This window comes from Synchiropus splendidus, chromosome 11, assembly GCF_027744825.2.
Source record: "Synchiropus splendidus isolate RoL2022-P1 chromosome 11, RoL_Sspl_1.0, whole genome shotgun sequence".
Taxonomy (NCBI): Eukaryota; Metazoa; Chordata; class Actinopteri; order Syngnathiformes; family Callionymidae; genus Synchiropus; species Synchiropus splendidus.
The window spans coordinates 21,719,479-21,738,834 of NC_071344.1; the positions used below are offsets into that span (position 1 = coordinate 21,719,479).

Genomic DNA, 19,356 nt, shown 5'->3' on the forward strand with positions numbered 1-19,356 from the left:
AGCGGGCCCCTTCCTCTTCCAACATGACTGTGCACCAGTGTTCAAAGCAAAGTCTATATCTATAAAGACATGGATGACACAGTCTGGTGTGGATGAACATGACCAGCCTGCACAGAGACCTGACCTGAACCCGAGAGAACACCTTTGAGATTAGAGTGGAGAGTGAGAGCCGGGCCTTCTCGACCAAAATCAGTGTGTGACCTCACGAATGTACTTTTTTGGAAGAATGGTCAAACATTCCTACAAACACACTCCTCAACCTTGTGCACTGGCTTCCCAGAAGAGTTGAAGCCGTAATAGCCACAAAAGGTGGAGATCATATTCAACCCAATGGAATGGGATGGCACTCAAGTTCATGCAAGTCAAGGCAGGTAAGCAAATACTTTTGGGAATTTAGTGTATGGCTGTCATGAACCGGGCATCTCGGGTTGAATTTTAACCTGAGTGAAGAGTGTGCATTTATTTAACAAACCCACACTCTTCCATCCCACTTCAAAAACACCAGCTGTGGGATTCATGTCATTCCAAAAAGGACTTGCAAGCTACATACTCAAGTTCCAAGTTCAAGACAATAAACAAGAAGCGACTGATGCCACTTTCTTCACTCCGCTTTTTGTTCGGCGTTTTATTTAAATGATTAGAAACTTACAGCAACTGCATGGTCTTTCCAGAAGTGACGCCTGTGTGTCCCGCTCTGACTGGATGATCCTGCTGTCAGTTTGAAAATGAGCCAAGGGGACTCTTTCTTTCTCATAAACCAATGAGTGGTCACTAAAACATATTTCATTGGATCGATGTGCTGTCAATCAAAATTTCACCGTTCAGCAGGCCAGCAATGCATTTTGGACTCCATCAGCCCAAAATGTGATATCCACCAGGCATTGCCCGGTGCGACCAATTACCAGTCCACCCCTGGCCACGTAGCCACGGAGGAATTAGTACATTCCTAATACAGCTGAAAACGGCATGTACATCAGGGGTGTCAAACGGAATCCGAAAAGGGCCCTGTGCTTGCACACCAAACACGCTGCATCACACTGATAATCAACTGATTCAATTCTTCAGACACCCGATAGGCTGGACCAAAAACCTGCACCCACTCAGCCCTTTTGTGATCACTCTATGCAGCTGTGATGTATGTGAAGTTGTGCAATAATCGTAGCGAGTCAAAAGGTACAAGCATACATTTGAATTGGCAGAAATCTACTCAAGTGTTGCCAGTTCGCTTAGGTGGGCGTGTGTTGACGTGAGGGGTGTGCCACAGTGAGAAAGTGTGGGAGCGCGGCACCTGAAACTTGTTGAACAAAATAAACTTGGTCGGACAAGCAGAGACCCGGAGATTTTTCTTTTGGAAAACATACGGTTACCAGCGCGAGTCACACACCCGGAGGTTCCTTACCACGGTTCGGAACTGATCAAGCGGGTCCGGTAACACAAGTCATGGTCATCCACATCATCCTTCATTCACTGGAATTCTAAATAATTTGTAGAAGAAAAAAAATGTGGCCACTGAATTCAAATAGGGCATTTAGTTTTTACATGAAGCACATATAACCAAACTGCAAGTAGAAAACACTTTTATTCCTTGATGTAAACAAACATTTAACAATGCCCTCAAAGAACATGGAAGGACACAGGAAATTGTGAAATTTAAAAAAAGCCAGGACTCCTCCATACATGCATCAATGCAAAATCCATTTTGAAACTGACAAATCGCACCAGTCTTGTCACCTGAATATTATACAATAAGATACATAACCATACCATAACAGAAGAAGTTACTATTCGCTAGTAGTCCATTCATCACCCATGAAAAATATAGCTTGGGTTTACACAAACCTAATAAACACATTTAAGATAGACTGAGTAGATTGTCAGATGAAAGCACAAGAAAACAGTTTGAGACACATCAAAACAATGTCAGAAAATACTGAAATGTACACTGTGCATGAAGAGATCAGACTTTCCAGCTACTGAGGATGAACTGTAACAGCACTAACTATATCCCGAAGTTGGAGATAAGGTACAAGTGAGGTAGACCACTACTACAGAGCAGGAGAAGATGTTCAGAGAAAGCTGGTAATTCACACCCGTTTGGAAATAAAGATGCCTTCATGGAACGTTCTTTCACCAGTAAAGAGTGGAAAAATACATGTATAATATAGAATATGAGGGGTGCCACTGAATAAGAGTTCTCACGTTGCATCTAAATTGCATAGATTTATCAGCTTTGGTGGTTTGAAGTGAAGATCTGGAACAAAGCACATTCCCATCCACAGAAATCTTCGATCAGGAGCTGGTTACTATGATGGACGACAAAAACAATACAGTAATGAGCATGTCATAGTTCTCGGTAAAACCCACATCCCAGGTCAAACACCAGGGAGACAGAGGTGATTTGATTCAATATCATCTACAGTCTTCAGCGCAAAAAACAAACTCGGTACCTGAGTTGGAGCTACTGCATTTGCATCCTAAGAAGACTTCTCTTACCCTGAGTACAGTAGAAAGCAAAGTCACCATTTCCATATCCTGACCTAAATATATTCTATGACAGATATGCCTCATTCACATAGAGAAAAAATGAATAAACAAACACTGACTATTTAAAAATACAGTATAATATATATAACACAAGAAAAGAACACTGGTCAAGCTAGTCAGTCTTCCTCACAGCAAATGAACTCCTCTAAATAAGTCAAACAAAAGAGAAAGTTACCTCAGAGGCTTTATCATCAGGCTCTGCAATACTACCAGTCAAGGGGCCCACTCCCAAGACTTTGGGCTCAGCTTTCGGTTTTCCTTCCAGAACAACAACAATGTATTCTTGTTGCTCAGTAGGAGTGTCTTGCATTGCAACCACCTCATTAGCAGAGGGGACATCTGCACTTGGCATAGCAACCACCTGCGTCACATTGATGGGGGCCTCCTCCGCCACTGGCGGGATCTGGGGGCAGGTCTCATTTGCCATCCCAGTCTCTTCGCCAGGTACCTCCTGCACCATCTGAGGCACGTCAATTGTGACCTCCGTCATTAGTGGCGCCACATTAATGGGTAGCTCCTCCGACACTTGAGCCATTTCAACGGGGACTTCTGCTGCCACTGGAAACATGTGCACTGGGGACACTTCCAACAGCGGTTTCACATTGACGGTCGCATTCAATGCCTCAGGAGCCACTTCGACAGATGACTCCTCAGTTATTGGCGCGGCTTCGACTGGCACTGCCTCTGAATCAGGAACCCTCTCGACAGGGACTTCCACCTGCAGCATCACGTCAACAAGGTCCAAGTCAACCACAGTCTCACTACCCACTGAGGACACCTCAACAAGGCTCTGAGATTCTTGTTGGTTGTGGGTCTTCGGTGGGGTTTCAATAGATGCCTCTTCCACAACTGGCAAGAGAACTGGAGTTTCTTCAGTTATATTTTTTGCTACAGAGACAGGTCTTCCAGCTTCATCTTCTTCGAGAACGTCAAGTGTCAGAACTTCCTTGGTTGCAGCTACAGAAGAGTCGATTGACAGCACAGCTGAAAGACAAAAAAAAATCCCAGCATCCAAACGTCACTAACCTATGTAGGGCATGGGTCATGACAAATGTGTGGTGAAGCACAACCTCTTGGAAATAGTCCAGAGACAAAATTGAACCACAATGAGATCACACAAATAGATAAACGATTAAGAGTCACATATTGATGGCTGTCAAGGACTTTTGTCCATGATGATGCAGATGTCAGCCTTCCACACTGCATGCTGACCCATTAGGCATGGATCAAACTATTCCACTGACCAGGCATTTCGTAGTGCAGACTGACTGTTCAAACAGACCATCCAACATGTTATGGTAGGGTATCTGATAAAACTTTGAGTCAGGTGATAAATTAACATCTGCTACTGCATGATGAGATGTTTTAATTTGAAGTGGATACTCAAAGGAATTGAATAAAAGCACAAGAAAAAAAAATAAAAATGTTGAGGTGCATTGAACCAGCAGCAGTGGAAACACTATATTATTTGACAAGACCAATTGACAAGTACCAATGTGTCCAGATTGATAACTTTATTGTGCATCTGTTACTGAAATTGTTCACAATACCAGTCTTTTGATGTATGCAAAATGATGTGATCACATTTACAAACTTAATATCAGGGAATAAACGTTACAAGTACAGTTCTCTGCTTCACATTTGTAAAATGATTCATAGGGTGCACCTGGCGGAGCTAATGGAAGAACACTGGTCAATATAAGCTTTGGGGGGATTTTTCACAAACCTTATGCATAATTTCTGATATTACGCATTAGACAGCATCAGTTTAAGACTTGCAAACAAGTATTAAGATCCCAAAAGATCAGTTATTTCACACAACTGCAAATGAGAACACTGTGCTACGTGTTGATTTGCTTCAATACATTAAATGAATACAAGGTAGAGTCAAGTGATTATGACAGAAAACTGCAGCAAGCTCCAAAGACTTCCCAACTCAAATCAGTGTCATTAAGAAGCACAGACCTTGTAAATAGTGGCAAGTGAAAGTGTGGAACCAGTTTGTGTGCACACTCATATTTCCTTGGCATATCAAACCTCAGAGGCAGCCGACTTGTCACCAACTGTCATACCATTGATTTCAGGCTCCTCAGCAGAAGTGGGGATAGGCTCTTCTGCCTTTTCCACAGCAGCCTCGGCTTGGGGAACTTCCACCACAGTATCCACGTTGTGTGGGACCTCAGCCACTTCTCCTGTGATTGTTGTTCCCTCAGTCTCTAGAACTGATTCTGCCTCCTCTTCGGAAGGTGCCTCTGCCACCACCTCATCCTCCACGTCTCCTCCTGCAGCTGAGATGAAAGGAATTACCATACTGAGCACTCACTTAAGTTCTAATCACATAACCTCTGCCTCAAATCTATAAAGTGTTTGTAGGTAGTAATATTCATTTGCTTTTGCTTTTTTTCTGTGTCACAAAGCAGGATCAGTGAACCTCTGTGTCAATTAGGGCTGCACCGACCAAACTTTTATGGGATTCTAAGGATTCCATTTTTTTACTCTAGACGTCCTAGTCATCTGAACAGCCGATTTATGACCCGCGCCATCTTTTGACGATGCATGGATCTGAGCTAGCGCAGTGACACGTGATCAAATTTGTTTGTTCAGCATTTCACATGACATTATTAAACTTGCGTTGTGTTTCATTACTCATAATAGATCAGTCAATGAAGCATTTCCTTCATGTAGATATGAAGTGCAAATGGTGAACCACTATTGTATGGTGAGCCCAAATATATTTGGGTTAACTGTTCTGATTACTGAGTGATCTCATCCTCCATAACTGGTCTCTTTAAATGCATTCCAGTATGCAATCAGCCATCCTCGCACGACCTAGTGGAGGACTGCCACTCAGAACATGAAAACTTCGCTGCAGTACGCTGCAGCAACACTGAACCTTCAGCTGCTGCCATGTTATCTTTATGACGGGTGCCACGCATGACGTCAATGTGAACACTAAACAGAGTTTAAATGCCAGGATTGGCTCCTGGACCATTTTTTCCACAGATGCCCAATCCCACTTTAAGAGGCTGGATCGGGTTGATACCCGATACCAGGATCGGGATCAGCGCATCTCTAGTGTCAAGGCTTTTTAAGTTAAATATCGCAATTCATATTTAGATCGTTGCTGATCAGCTGTACTAAAACCACTACAGACTCTCAAACAGAGTGTGGATATTTTTGATAACTACCGCATCACACCCCAGTCAGCCTGAGCGTCTCTCCCCCTGAAAGTCAACAAAACTGACGCCTTCAATTAGTCTCTGAGTAAACAGCACCTTGGTCTACACAGGGGGTTTTAAGACATAATAGAATGTCCTTTTGGTTCAAAAAGCATTACAATAGTAGATGTAGTGTCAAATGTGGTCACTTGACATGCATGCTAATGTCAGGTTCCAAAGGAATATAACATTAACAAATTAAAAGGTTTCAGAAACAGAATGCTAACCAAGACAACGCCAGACAAAGATGGAAAGGAGCAGGGGTTTAAAAAAAGAAAAAAAAAAAAGAAAAAAAAAAAAAAGGTGTCATGCTTGTGGAGAAGACAGTGACAAACATTTCTTACCATCCTTAACGTTACATGCTATCAGTGCGCAGGAGTGTTGATGGGCCATGTTGCTCAAAGGTCTTAAAAATACTGAACAAATATTCGAATCTTTACCAGTCACTGTACGACAACGGGAAAGTCGAGTTTCAACCGGGGATACAATTTTGACGGTAGAAAAGCAGTATTCATGGCCACCACCTCCGAAAGAAAAACTCAGTGGTAGATTATTGGACATTTACTGTTTTAAAAAAAAGCCCCTAGCAGGACATGGTGCACAATGTTCTGGCATTGATGTTGTTAGTCAAATGCAGCTGGTATGAATGGAAAGTTAAACCTAGGTGAACGCCACGATTAAATTAAAATTAAAATTGACAATTTAGTTAATTATTTTATATTTTAAATACATTGCAGACAAACCACAAATTAAACATCAAACTTTCTTGCCTCTAATTATCAAATGATGAGAAATATGAGCATTGGTTTATTTTGGTACAATAGCTTTGGAAAAAACCTTTATCTTGAATTAAAAAAATGGCATGCATTTTAAGACGAAGTTGCAATTACTAAATACATAAAGAGCCATCTTTAAATTACATGTTGATCACTGATCTGATTCAAGTTAAATGATCCGCATCTAAAAAAAATAATTATATATTTTTTAAATCACGCATTCGGATCTGCGCTAGTGTTACAAAGGCCTTTTATCCACATGGACACTGCATTTTCAGTCACCCTAGTCACATGATCCGTGTCTCGTCAGACTGCCAATATGCAACTTTTTGAAGTCAGAAGACTCTGATATCAGTGCCCATCTGTCTCGCTGGAAATCCTCACATTGCAACAATAACAACTGACTGGAGAGTACTGCTCATGCGGCAACAACTGTTTAGATTAGTGTAGATAGTAACACAAAATCTTGAGCTAATCTTTCATTATAATGTGCAGCAAATGATCGTTGAAGACAAATAAAAATTCAAATCTTAACAGAAAACATGGAACTTGTATTCCCAAAAACATGGAACTTGTATTCCCAAAAAGCTCAGTAGCCTTTTTGAAAAGGGACAAAAATCCAAACCAAACAATTATGAACAAAAAAGAGCAAACGACAATATCAGGCAAGATCGAGCCAAATTATAATATATTATTTAATCCATTTAGACTGGGGGTCGGCAACCCGCGGCTCTTAACGGTACCCTAGTGGGGTAAAATGTTTTCCAATACTGTAAAAATGTGTAGAATAAATATTACATTTCAACATATCTGTCAACTAAGATTTGCGTCATATCTTGCGACACGTTTCAATCAGCAGGGCGGGATGCCAGGCAAGTGGCTGTGTGATGGGCCATGGATCCCACAGAAAAAAAGAGAAAAATAATTGATGAAAGAGGATTCAGCGTTTCTTGGACCGAATAATTTGCATTCATTTCAAATGCGGAAGGATTGCCTGAATGTTTGCTCTGTAGTTGAAGTAGTCAAATAAAGAGTAATGTGGAGACATTTCCAGGGAAGGCATGATACATTTGCAGCAGAGTACCTAGTTAGGAGTGAGAGGAAAAAGTGCGATTGCATTACTCTTGAGAAATTAGGAGCGCAAAAATAGATTTTAGAAGTGGATTGCATCTCCAAACTCCACCACTGCTGCAAGTTTTGTTGCAACCCGGGCGATAATAAATCGTGGATAACCGTTCACAGATGGTGTCTACAAGAAGGAGTCATTCATCAACATATCAGAACACCCATTTGCAGACTTCAAAAACTAAACCGAGACAATGCAGAAAATCAAAGACATGCCACTCTGCGCTACGACAGTGAAGGAAAGGGCCATTAAAACGGCAGGCAACATCACCGATCAGATCAAGGACATCAATTCAAGTGGCAGCATACTCAATTGCCTGTGATGAGTCGTGCGATGTGATCGATATTGAACAGACTGCGCTTTTATGCAGGTGTGAACTCCGATGAACCACCATAAGTTCTGTGCACTGCTTGTAAAAGTTGACAACAAATTGCCATGTGGCTTTCGAGTGGCTCGAAAAACTGCACTTTTTGGTGGATATGACAAGCCAGATAAGCAAGCTAAATGAAAGTCTCCAGGGGCTGGGAAACACTGCATTGCAAATGCTGTAAGCCATTTTGTCATTCAAACGCAAGCTGTCTGTCTTTGCCAGAGATGTACAGCTCGGCATGCTCTCCCACTTCTCTCTCTGAGAGAATTCAAAGAAGCCCATCACGATCACACACTCCACGGTGATTATTTACAGGGTTCGATCGTTGACATGCAAGCTGCACTTGGGTGCATTTTGCGAGTCCCAAAAGGGAAAAAAATGTACAGCGCCTTTCCCTGGAGAATGACCCGTCCAGGAGTAAATCAAGCTGACCTTGAAATGGAAATGGCTGATATAGCCGACAAAGATTTATGGGTGTCCAAATTCAAACGTCTGACAGTCACCCGCCAGAAAGCCCAGCTTGGCCAAAGCCACAAATTGAGTGAAATGAAAGCCTCCCAACACCCGAGAAACTTTTCTAGGACACATGGGATGCTCTTCCTGATAATCAAAGGAATATGACGTATGCATTTGGAGTATTAGCCATCTTTGGCTCAACATACCTGTGCGAGCAGACATTCTCAAACATGAGCTACATCAAATCCATATGATAATACATGCCCGATGTTGAGAAGCTGACCAGTGATGTCCAAAAACGGAGGTTACATTAAACGGGTAAAAACAATCTGCTGTTTATTTTTATAAATGCCGCTTTTTATTGCACTCTGTTGCCTAGATAAGGGGCATGTTGTGCACGTTCCATTTTGTCGTTTTTTTTTTAATCCTCAAAATAAAAATCACATCAAAAATAGGATTTCTTTCATTTCATCAAAGCAATGAAACATAATTCATTAATACTGTAATGAAGTTAAACTTGGGCGGGATTGTAAAACAGAGTACAGAGTGGATCGTCATTCGCTACAGGATGCATTGCTGGGAAAATATTCATGAAGGCTCATTATGTATTTGTAATCAACTAAGTCATTTTGATAGTAGGCTAATATAGATACATACAGCATGTGTTGCCTTCATTATAAAGCTTACACAAGGCTTGCTCCAGACATGTTTTTCGTTTTAATATGGCTCTTTTGGGTTGCCGACCCCTGATTTAGACCTTCTACAACGACACCCTGGCTGGAGCATAACTTCAAACTTAATTGCCCACCACCCCTGTTCTATATGATGTGGTATGCTTTGATGTAGGTCGAAAATTTACTGCAAGTGTAATTTACTACGATAATGTAATTTATCCCAATTTGGGTAAATTCGGCAACAAATATGTTCAGGTACATGTTCAATACATCAACCAATCAAATACACATTCCATACAAGCGAATGATCACTTCCAGAGCCACATCAAGAATAACTTGAGGCAATATATACCACAAACTCATACAAGGACCTACGTCGGTGATGCTAATCGTGGTTAATTGCACAAAGCTAAGCGAGACGGAGCAGATGGTGGTTTAACACCATCAATACAGTCGAGGGTGCAGTACTCGGCGGTTAGATGTTAGTTTAATCCAAATCTTTTAGGTTTTCTTTCTTTGAGCGCCTCAAGTGCAGCAAGTCTGTCTTTATGACGCTGGCTTGCAATGACTGAGGCAATTTATCCCCAACTTTCACAGCAAGTGTTCATGCATATTACAAATTGACTCTAAATGTTTACTGTAAGGTGCTCTCGCACCTAGTTATAGCACATAAATGGCTATTTCTACGTATAAAGAATGAATAATAGTCTTAATAAGTAAACCAATTTGATATTGGTATAATGCAAGGTTCAAGAAATCCTGATTTTCCTCTTTAGTAGGGCGTATAACTGCAGTGCATTAGTTGGATATTGGTCATTTAATCCAACTTAGCTATGTTTTCTGTTGGATCAGAGCAGTCATCAAGCAGTTGATTACTGAAACATTTTCACTATGACATTTTGCTGACAGGTGTGCCTGCATATCATGCAGAGCAAGGTTTCAGAAACGGTCAGGAAAAAGATCATGACAATGCACGTCTATGTTTGGATATAGCCTTTGTAACTTTTCATGTATTTTACCACAAGTTTCACATATTATGCGTTAAAAACTATGAGAAAGTCCACGCCATGGCTCTTTCTTTTGGTATCAGCTTTTACACATCGTGGAAGTGCGGAAACAATATATACAGGATCAAAGTTAGAAAAAAAAATACAACAAAAATAAACTGTTCCATGAACTAAAAAGGAAAGCAACAATTAGAGCAAACCTTCTATTGATTCTAAAGACTGGAATTGACATTGAATTAGTTTTCAACCAATTGAATAAGATGAACAAAAATGTAGTTATGTCCGATTTGGGGATCTGGGAATAAACTGCACATGGCAGGACGGCGGCGGCAGCAGCAGCAGCAGCAGAGTAGAACACTTTATTGTTTTCATATACAGTAGCAACACAGTGCAGTAGGAAACACAGGACAAATATCCTTTGGGAAAGAGTCCAAGGAAATCAGATGGGAAAAGCGGTGAAGGAGGAAAGGTCCAGTTCTAGCATGAGTAAGCCACAGAGGGGCTTAGTTATAGTTTTATGCTGGAAAGAATAGAGAAAGACTATTAGAAGTACCAGAAACAAAGGTAATCTCACTTAACTACCAGATAGGTGAGATGGATGGAGATTTAATGGAAAAAGACTAAAAGGAAATTGTGGATTTCTAGATTTAATGAGGAAACCGTTTAGGGATGCACCCGTGATTTTTTGTTGCCGATCAACACCGATCACCAATACTGATGAGATGGATTAACAATGAATTTGTGATCAAAATGAAACCTGTGTTCATAATATGAAAAATGAACGAAGATGGGGAGAGAGGAAGAGAGAGAGAGAGAGAAAATTGTGAAAAAAAAATCAAAAATATTTAAAAAATAAAGTGAACATTTCTTCTGCATTTTTTTGTAATTTTCATAACAAAGATTTTTTTCCCTCTACCAAACAGCTGCACACACTTATCTTAAAACATTTTCCCAACTCTCAGTTCCATTTTCAGAATGATATTTTTCATAAAATGGAGAATGTGTTTCCGAAAGACACTTTTTTTCCATATATACCCTTTTTTCTTCACATATTTATCAAGTCTTAGATTATAATTTAAAAAAATCCTTGAGCATTGCATCTGTACCAGCCATTAATGGTTTTATCAGTGTAACAATACTGACGACAAAGAGACGGACAGATAGAAAGAAGAGAAGGTTTTAGCTACAGAGTAAGACGAGTTAAGGCGGTAGTAAAAGGTGTTTGTAAGGAAACGTGATTAGTGGGGATGAAATTAAGAGGCAGAGTAAATGAAGTCCAAGCAAACTAATTTAATACTGAGAAAGATAACTTGCCTGTATCTTCATCTTCACCTGCAACAAAGACAAACTTAGTGAGAAATGTTCACACCACAGGAATCTTTTCTTTCTTTTCTAAAAACTAGGAACAATCCAGTCTGAGTTCTTCTGAGACTGCATGAATGATCGACTTGCTTTACAGAAGAGATAGAATCAGCAAATCAGAGTGAAGCGCGCGCACACACACACACACACACGTTCGACACGCCATTTATATGATCAACGAGCGAACACCTTTTGCCGAAACTTGATAATAAAAGGTCCACATGGTCCATCAATAGCCCATTCTTAAATATTGAATAGGAAAAAAAAAGTTTTTAATGTTGAGACTTACTCATGGGGGGCCATGGTTTCGGAGTCCACACGGTCTTGGGTCTGGAACTGATTTCTGCGATGCGTTCATTATATCTGGCACTGTCTGAGGTGACCGTACTATAAGCCTAACAAAAACAGAAATAATTACATTATTTTATAAGGATTATTGGAACAATCATCCTCATGAGGGTGTGCTGAAAATGGTTATAGTAATGGCTCTTCAATGTTCTGCACAAAACATTACACAAAATGAGCAGATAGCACCAGGGCTGAATTTGGAAACATAGAATAGTAATGAACTTACATAAGACATAGCTCCCACAAATGCTCCAGCACACAGCACAGTATAAACAATGTTCTCCCCAGACCCGCCCGGTGCCGATGACATCTGTCGCAGCTGCAAAACTGAAACACAAAGAAGACCGATGACATGGATTTCACTGTTTCGTTTCATTTTTTTTTGCTTTTGCATTGTGCAACAGGTTCTTGTACAAAAACTATGGACACTTGTTAGTGATTAAGATCTCTAGCACAGAGTTGTGCTACGGATTGTGCATGAGCCCCCCACAAACTTAGCAACCATACTAATAGTTTCGTGATGTTAATGACGTCTCCTTAAACAAACAATGAAGGTCCACCAATCTTCTCGTAACTATCACGACAAATTGAGTGAAAGTGGTTGTAAACAAATCTATGCAACTGCAGATCAGCGATCGGCAATGACAGGTAGTGATCGACATTCATTAATCATGCTGAAATCAGCCCATCATGATCGGTGACTGATCGACTGGATCATCCCTAGTGACAAGCAGCCTTTGCCGAGCTATTAATCACATTATGAGGGGAGTGTAGTCCAAATCACAGAAATTTCGAATTTCTCTCCTACAGTCGGACTAAGTTGTTTACTTGCATTTAAAATTCTGAACTTAGGTGGGCAAAGCAACAATGGGGTGTCAGGTAGCCATGGCCAGCGTCACCGCACAGTGAAGTTGCAGTTACAATAGAGGTGGGTTGACGGTGTCCCCAGCGCCATCCTATTAAAGAATTTTATCAATTATTCATCATCATTAATTGGTCCAAGGTGCAGAAATTCAACTAAATCAAATGTGTACAAGGTACAGAAAGTGCTTGCAAGCATGCAGACTTGTCGTAAGTATTTCAGTCTTATTGCGCAGTGATGATGAATTTCTCCAGTCTACTGTATGTGCCTGGTGGAGCGGGTGGCCAGTTGCACTGCAATGCTGTGGACTTTGCTTCAGCTGGGTAAAAAAGTCCAAGGGACAGTCAAGGGTAACACTGAATACCACAATATGTACAATGCAATTCAATAATAATTTTGTCACAAGTTCAGTTCATGGAACAATATTGACACAGAGGCTCACTGCCTTATTGCAAATATGGCATTACTAAGGTCAGTCTATGGCTCTAGAGAAGTCACGTTGGAAAAAAGTGTAAAATCATTTCAACATGCTGTAAAAGACGGTCAAAGCCTATTCAGAAAATAAATACACATCATTGATTAAAGACAGTCCGGGGCACGCACTGTGATGTTCTGGTATGTTGCGCTACCAGTAGTCTGGCGTCACACACGCAGATCACGTGACCAACAGCCATGTTTCCATGCTTCGTACGTGAAGGTCACATACGATCGCAAACATGCTTGGACACATTAATGCCCAGACACTTTCAGCTGACCCCGACGTCCACTTTGAACCGACAACCGCACTGTCGCAGGCCAGTGAACCGTACGCTCCATGTTGGACCGCTGTGTGCCGCTCCATGCGAAGCCCTAAACACACAGTGCTACAACAAAATACTCACCATCTCTGGGACGCCTGTAGGATGCCGACCGGGCCAGAGACCCACATCTGACCCAGACAGATCTGCAAGCAAACATCGTCGTTTCGAGCTTTGCAGGGACTTCTGAAAGTCAGCAGCACAAGAACGCGCAGCGTCAGAGAGGCGGAGCTGCTTCGTCGCGCGTACTTATGCTCTGTGGTGTATGAGAAACGATTATTGCCACTACCTACCTTCCATAACAGTTCAACGTTATACAAGTTATTGTTTATCTGTGCAAACGACGAACGTGTCTCGTGACCCTTTTCGACTGAAAACATAATCAGAGTTGTCAAATGCTTTTGTATCATCTTACTGGTGTGTTGAAGTTCATTCTTTATGCACACACAAAGAGACGGTTCTTTAAACAGAGTGTTGCTGTATGAGCAGGACTGTGTAGCTGTGATGTCACAAGGGGTGATGTAGAAAACCGGCGAAACTCGCAAATATCGTATTTGAAGTGTTGCCCGGAATCAAAAGACTCCGAATATAAACAAATAACCGTCCATATACCAGAGCGCTAGAGTTATACAGTCTGTTTTTCTGCCGCGCGTGCTTGTGGCATCAGTCGCCCTCTAACATAGGTTTTACGTTCACTCGCTAAAACCTCACGTGTGGGCCGTTGCAGCAGGCAGGCTGGCGGACACTGCTGACGCAACGTTCATGAAGGAACTCCTGACGCTCATAATACACACACGGTGAGAAAACGCTCACAGGAGACTGAGAAGCAGGAGGTTCTGACGCTGAAACTGCTGACAGAAACAGAAACCTTGACTGCCTTAAATGCCAGTTATAAAGTGTTTATTCTCACAAGCTAAAAGAAAACACAGAGAAGTCTAGAACTGTTGATGTTCATTGGAACTTACAATTACAAATACTGACTAACAGCAGGTGCTGTGAAAATGGCAGAAAACAATCATTTCATCAGCTGACAATGTCCATGGGCAAGGGCACAATAATTGTATAATAAATCAAACTTCATCCATTTTGACGAACAACGCCGTTGACAAACTCACTGATGAATCAGTTGTCTGTTCATGTCACCATGTCCTGCCAGGCAGAAGTCTGGCAGGTGCAGTAAGTCAAAACAGTGTGCTTTGAAAAAGTACTCGGACGACTGACTTCGGTTTCAAAATTGAAAAAGTAACTTAGTTCAGCAATTCATTGCTGACTAAGATAGATTACAATTTACTTTTCCAGTTACATTTAGCAGCTGCCGAAAACAGCCCTCATCTGTGAACATAAAATTTCTATGACAATTTTAAGGCTCTATGTTTGAAGCTAGAAAAAACAAACAAACAAACAAAAAAAAAACTGAACCCTTGGGGATACATTTTTTAGATATAAAACGTTTCATCTAAACTTAACAAATGTTTAGCTGGCATATTTGGTAACATTTTTCTCACCACAAAATGAATTAGAATGCAAATACAAAGTTCTGAAATGTGCACAAACTTCTCTTGAGATTAGGAAAGTTAGTTCGAATTCAGTTGCTGCCCATCCAGAATGATTCATGTCAATGTGATGATGATGTAAAAAAGTGGAACTCACTGACAAAGATAACACCTGGGGCCGATTCAAGAAGCCGGTTCACCAAAGCCGATGTGAAAACTCTATGAGCAGGTTGTTTACAATTCACCATGACAACAATTGAAAAAAAAAAGTCACTCCCAACTTCTCCTCAGTGGAGATCATTCATGCATGTTTATGCAGAAAGTGAACACATTGAAGAAAGAATGATGGCCGAGGTAACGATGTTGTTAACTAGAGAAAAAAGTTTCAAGTGTTTGTTGGCTACAGACGCAGAACTGACTCCTCTGTAACTAAAGTGTAATATTACTAATATATTATGGCATACAGTATGTTCTCATCGATCACCATTCTTAGAATAGAATTCACTTAACCGCCATTGTACTCCTCTATTAAACCTGCTGTGATGGATGGGAGGTGAACGCTGTAAAAGGGTGTTGTGGATTTAGACTGTGTAGTTAGTATTGGTGCTTCTGTAACCTTTCTGTGATGGGGCGAGCTGGTCCAATTGTCACATGAATACTTTGTGCATCACACTAAATGTTTTATTTTTCCTTGTCACTGGTTGTTACCAAGTCTCCTTGCTAGCATGACATTCTTATGGAATCCCTCATTAATTCTTTTAACAATCAACAGAAATTAATATAGGTCAAGGCCAGTCACCAAAATATTGTAGGGCTTGTAAGGCTCAAAACCTGAAGACATATTTTAATACACTCAGGGAAAGGCAACACAGAACATATACTATGCAAAATGCAATACTATGCAATGGCTCTAATATTGACAGAATGATGTTGCAAAAAAAAGTTTCATGTCCAGTATAGTCATTTTTTCATGCCTAAATTTTGTCATTTGTCCAACAATGTAACTGCAACTATGTGGCACTAAAGCAATGTAAACTGTTATACAAAATACCAAGGAATGAGCGTAGCAAAATTTTCTTTTACCTATAGGTAACGCTGTTTACTGAAGTGCAGCTACATAAATACATACATACATGTACAACATCGCCACCTCCAGGGACAAGAGCAGACTGCAGCGCATCCTGCGTTCCGCTGAGAAGGTGATCTGTCGCAGACTGCCACCTCTTCAGGACCTGTATGTCTCGGGGACCTAGAGACGTACAGGTCGGATCAGAGCCGACCCTTCTCACACTGATCACAGACTGTTGAATTCCTGATCAGCCTATTTTATTTTATTTTATTAACATCACTTTACTCTGAAGCATTTTCCTAGTTGGTGGGATCCCCACTGACCACGGCAATAAATTTGATTCTGATTCTGATTCTGATAAACATCAGCAAGACTTGTTGATCTCATTGGATGAACAACTTCAAGACCTGCAAGTACCACTGGGTTCAGTGAGCACTCAGTTTCCGGAGCCTGGACACTCCAGTTTGAGACACCTTGAACAAGACCACTGCTTCCAGTCTATATGTGGAATGTCTCGATCCTTTAAAACAGGGGTGGGCAATTAATTTTTATCAGGGGCCGCATGAGAAACCTGAATTGTGTCAGAGGGCCACCAACTTTCTTTCATTGTAAAATGCTCAAATTAAATATTTTGAATAGCTGATACTGATAATCAGAAGACTATAGCACTCTGTAAATATTTATATTAGGTTATGTGAAATTGTGGTGTATTGGTTAAATAAGAAAAACAATCATTGAACCAGTGCAATTTATTTTTAACTTGTTAATTTCCACAAACAATAACTTGTAATGTTCTCCACCTCATGTTACCTCTTCAGTGAGAATAATCCAGTCTGTTCTGGGCTTGAACAAGGGCATTGAAATCTGGCGGAATGTCTGAAGTGGCTATGCGAAGGACAGCTGAGAGGTGGTCATCAGTCATAGAGGATCTATGTTTGGATTTGTTAAACTTCATAACTGAGAATGTCTGTTCACAATGATAGGTAGATCCAAAGAGGACTAGGATCCTCTGAGCATGCTTCCTCAGGTGTGGAAAGTTCTCCTCTTTGAGGGAGGAGTAAAAATCCAGCAGTGAGACTGACTTGAAGTGATCTGCCAGAAGTGTGTCAGACTGCAGATCTATGAGTTCCATCTGAACTTCACTTGGCGCATCATCCACACTGCAGTTGAAGGGAGAAGAGACCATGTGCATTTCACTCTCAAGAGTTTTGAAATCTTGAAATCGCCTTGAAAACTCTGCATGCAATGTTTCTAACATGGTTGAGTACTTTTGGAGGTGATCGCCTGATCTTTTGGCTTCCTTAAGTGTTGGCAAGTGGGTCAGAATGTTGTCCTTCACTTGGCTTGAGAGAAGCTGCAGTTTTCTCATAAAAGCCTTCACTGCACTGTACATCTCATGCACAAAAAGGCCCTTGCTCTGCAGTTTGACATTAAGTTCGTTCATTAGTGCAGTCACATCCACAGTGAATCCGAGGTCTGCCAACCAGTCTTCATCTGAAAGTTCTGAGACGTCATGACCTTTCTGAACACAGAACTCCTGAATCTGGTCTCTCAGGTCCCAGACACTTTTCAGAATTTTGCCAAGGCTGAGCCACCTAACAGTGCAGTGATAGCTTATGTCACCATGTTCAGCCTCATTTTCCTCCAACAAAGCAACAAACTGTCTGTGATTTAAAGCTCTCGCTTTGATGAAGTTAACTATTTTAGTGACAGAATCAACAACATGTTTCATTTTTAACACTGTCTTACACAACACTTCCTGATGTATGATACAATGCAAAAATGTCAATTTCTGATCAGGGTTCATTTCTGTCACTTTATCCTGCATTCTCTTTAAAAGTCCAACATTTTTCCCGGTCAGATTTGGACAACCATCTGTTGTCACACCTGCAAGCTTGTCCCATTTCAGTCCTAACATGTCCATACATGCATTTACCTCTCTGAACAAGTCATTACCTGTGGTTGTCCCTTTTATTGACTGCATGGCTGCCAACTCCTCCGTGATTTGAAAGTCTGCGGTTATCCCACGTAAGAAGATGAGCAGCTGGGCGGTGTCACGTACATCGCAGCTCTCATCCAAAGCCAGAGAAAAAAAGTCAAAGTCGGCCGCTCTTTTCTTCAGCTGAAGCTCTAAATTTCCCGCGATGTCCTCAATCCGCCTCGTTACAGTGCGTCGGGAGAGTGAAACGTTCTCAAACGCGCCCTTTTTTTCTGGGCACATCAGCTCAGCAGAGTCCAATAAACACTCCTTAATAAACTCTCCGTCGGAAAATGCCTTACTTTTTCTGGCGATTTTATGAGAAATTACATAACTTGTCCTGACGGCTGCATCTCTGGAAGTGTGAAGTTTAGTGAAAAATCCTTGTTGGGTTTGTAGTTTTGCAAGCAATGCATCAGACTCCCTTGCACGCTCTTCACCAGACAGGTTTCTGTATTTATCTTCATGCTTGGTCGTGTAGTGGCGATTCAAATTATATTCTTTAAACACAGCAACCTGTGTACCACAGACTAAGCACACTGCTTTACCTTTAATTTCTGTAAAGAAATATTTGGCAGTCCATGTCTTGTTGAAAATACGGCATTCGTTATCAACTTTTCTTTTCTTGGGGTGTGCCGACATCTTGAGGGTACCCTGGCGAACAGTATCACCTTCACTCACTCAGGTGTATACGCGCGTGAAGGCGCTACGTCTACGACGTGTATATGTAGTCAAAATAAAATTTCAAAATAAAAGTTTTTAAAAAATTGTTTAATTTATGGTGTTTATGATTGGTCTTACGCGGGCCGGACAGGGACGTACAAAGGGCCGGATGTGGCCCGCGGGCTGTAATTTGCCCAGGTCTGCTTTAAAACAATCACAAGAAAAGAAAGTAATTATTAAATTAATTAAGTGGTCATAAGTCAAACTATTGTGAGCATTAAAGTATAAAAATGGGATAATTTACCAAAAACCAGGGCAGATAGCCTGCTATATACACACCCAACGTACAGTACTGTACAGGATGGAGTAAGATTTCATCTCACCATATTCTTTACCATAGTATTGGTATACTTTGCTGATAGTGTATGAAATATCCATTTCCTCCTCCAAAGTAAAGACATTAACACAAATGAAAACAACAATCAGAAACCAGTATATCTGAGGGACAGCTCATGTAGAAAGTTTGGACATGTGGAGAGGAACGGCAAGGAACATGTTGGACATAGAAGTATCAAGCAACAGATGGAGTGCTTTTCAAGCAGGGATTTAGGTT

The 19,356-nt window shown here is 41.0% G+C and overlaps 1 protein-coding gene across 4 annotated transcripts; it reads right to left on the reverse strand.

Annotated features, from left to right (window-relative positions):
• Positions 1 to 1,549: 1,549 nt before the first annotated feature.
• On the reverse strand, positions 1,550 to 13,998 carry mgarpa (mitochondria localized glutamic acid rich protein a). Of its 4 annotated transcripts, none has more exons than XM_053878531.1 (9): positions 13,834 to 13,998; positions 13,625 to 13,726; positions 12,108 to 12,208; positions 11,823 to 11,928; positions 11,486 to 11,503; positions 4,617 to 4,826; positions 2,720 to 3,528; positions 2,448 to 2,494; positions 1,550 to 2,303 (listed from the first exon to the last, which is right to left on the reverse strand). In XM_053878531.1, the coding sequence occupies exons 1-8, from the start codon at positions 13,838 to 13,840 to the stop codon at positions 2,459 to 2,461; spliced, it is 1,389 nt and encodes a 462-aa protein (XP_053734506.1). In that variant the 5' UTR covers positions 13,841 to 13,998; the 3' UTR covers positions 1,550 to 2,303; positions 2,448 to 2,458. The 4 variants fall into 4 exon arrangements, 3 of the variants coding, with proteins under 3 accessions (XP_053734506.1, XP_053734507.1, XP_053734505.1); XM_053878530.1 differs by having other exon boundaries at positions 1,560 to 2,303; positions 4,617 to 4,832; positions 13,834 to 13,997; XM_053878532.1 differs by lacking the exon at positions 2,448 to 2,494 and having other exon boundaries at positions 1,559 to 2,303; positions 4,617 to 4,832; positions 13,834 to 13,997.
• Between the last annotated feature and the right edge of the window lie 5,358 nt (positions 13,999 to 19,356).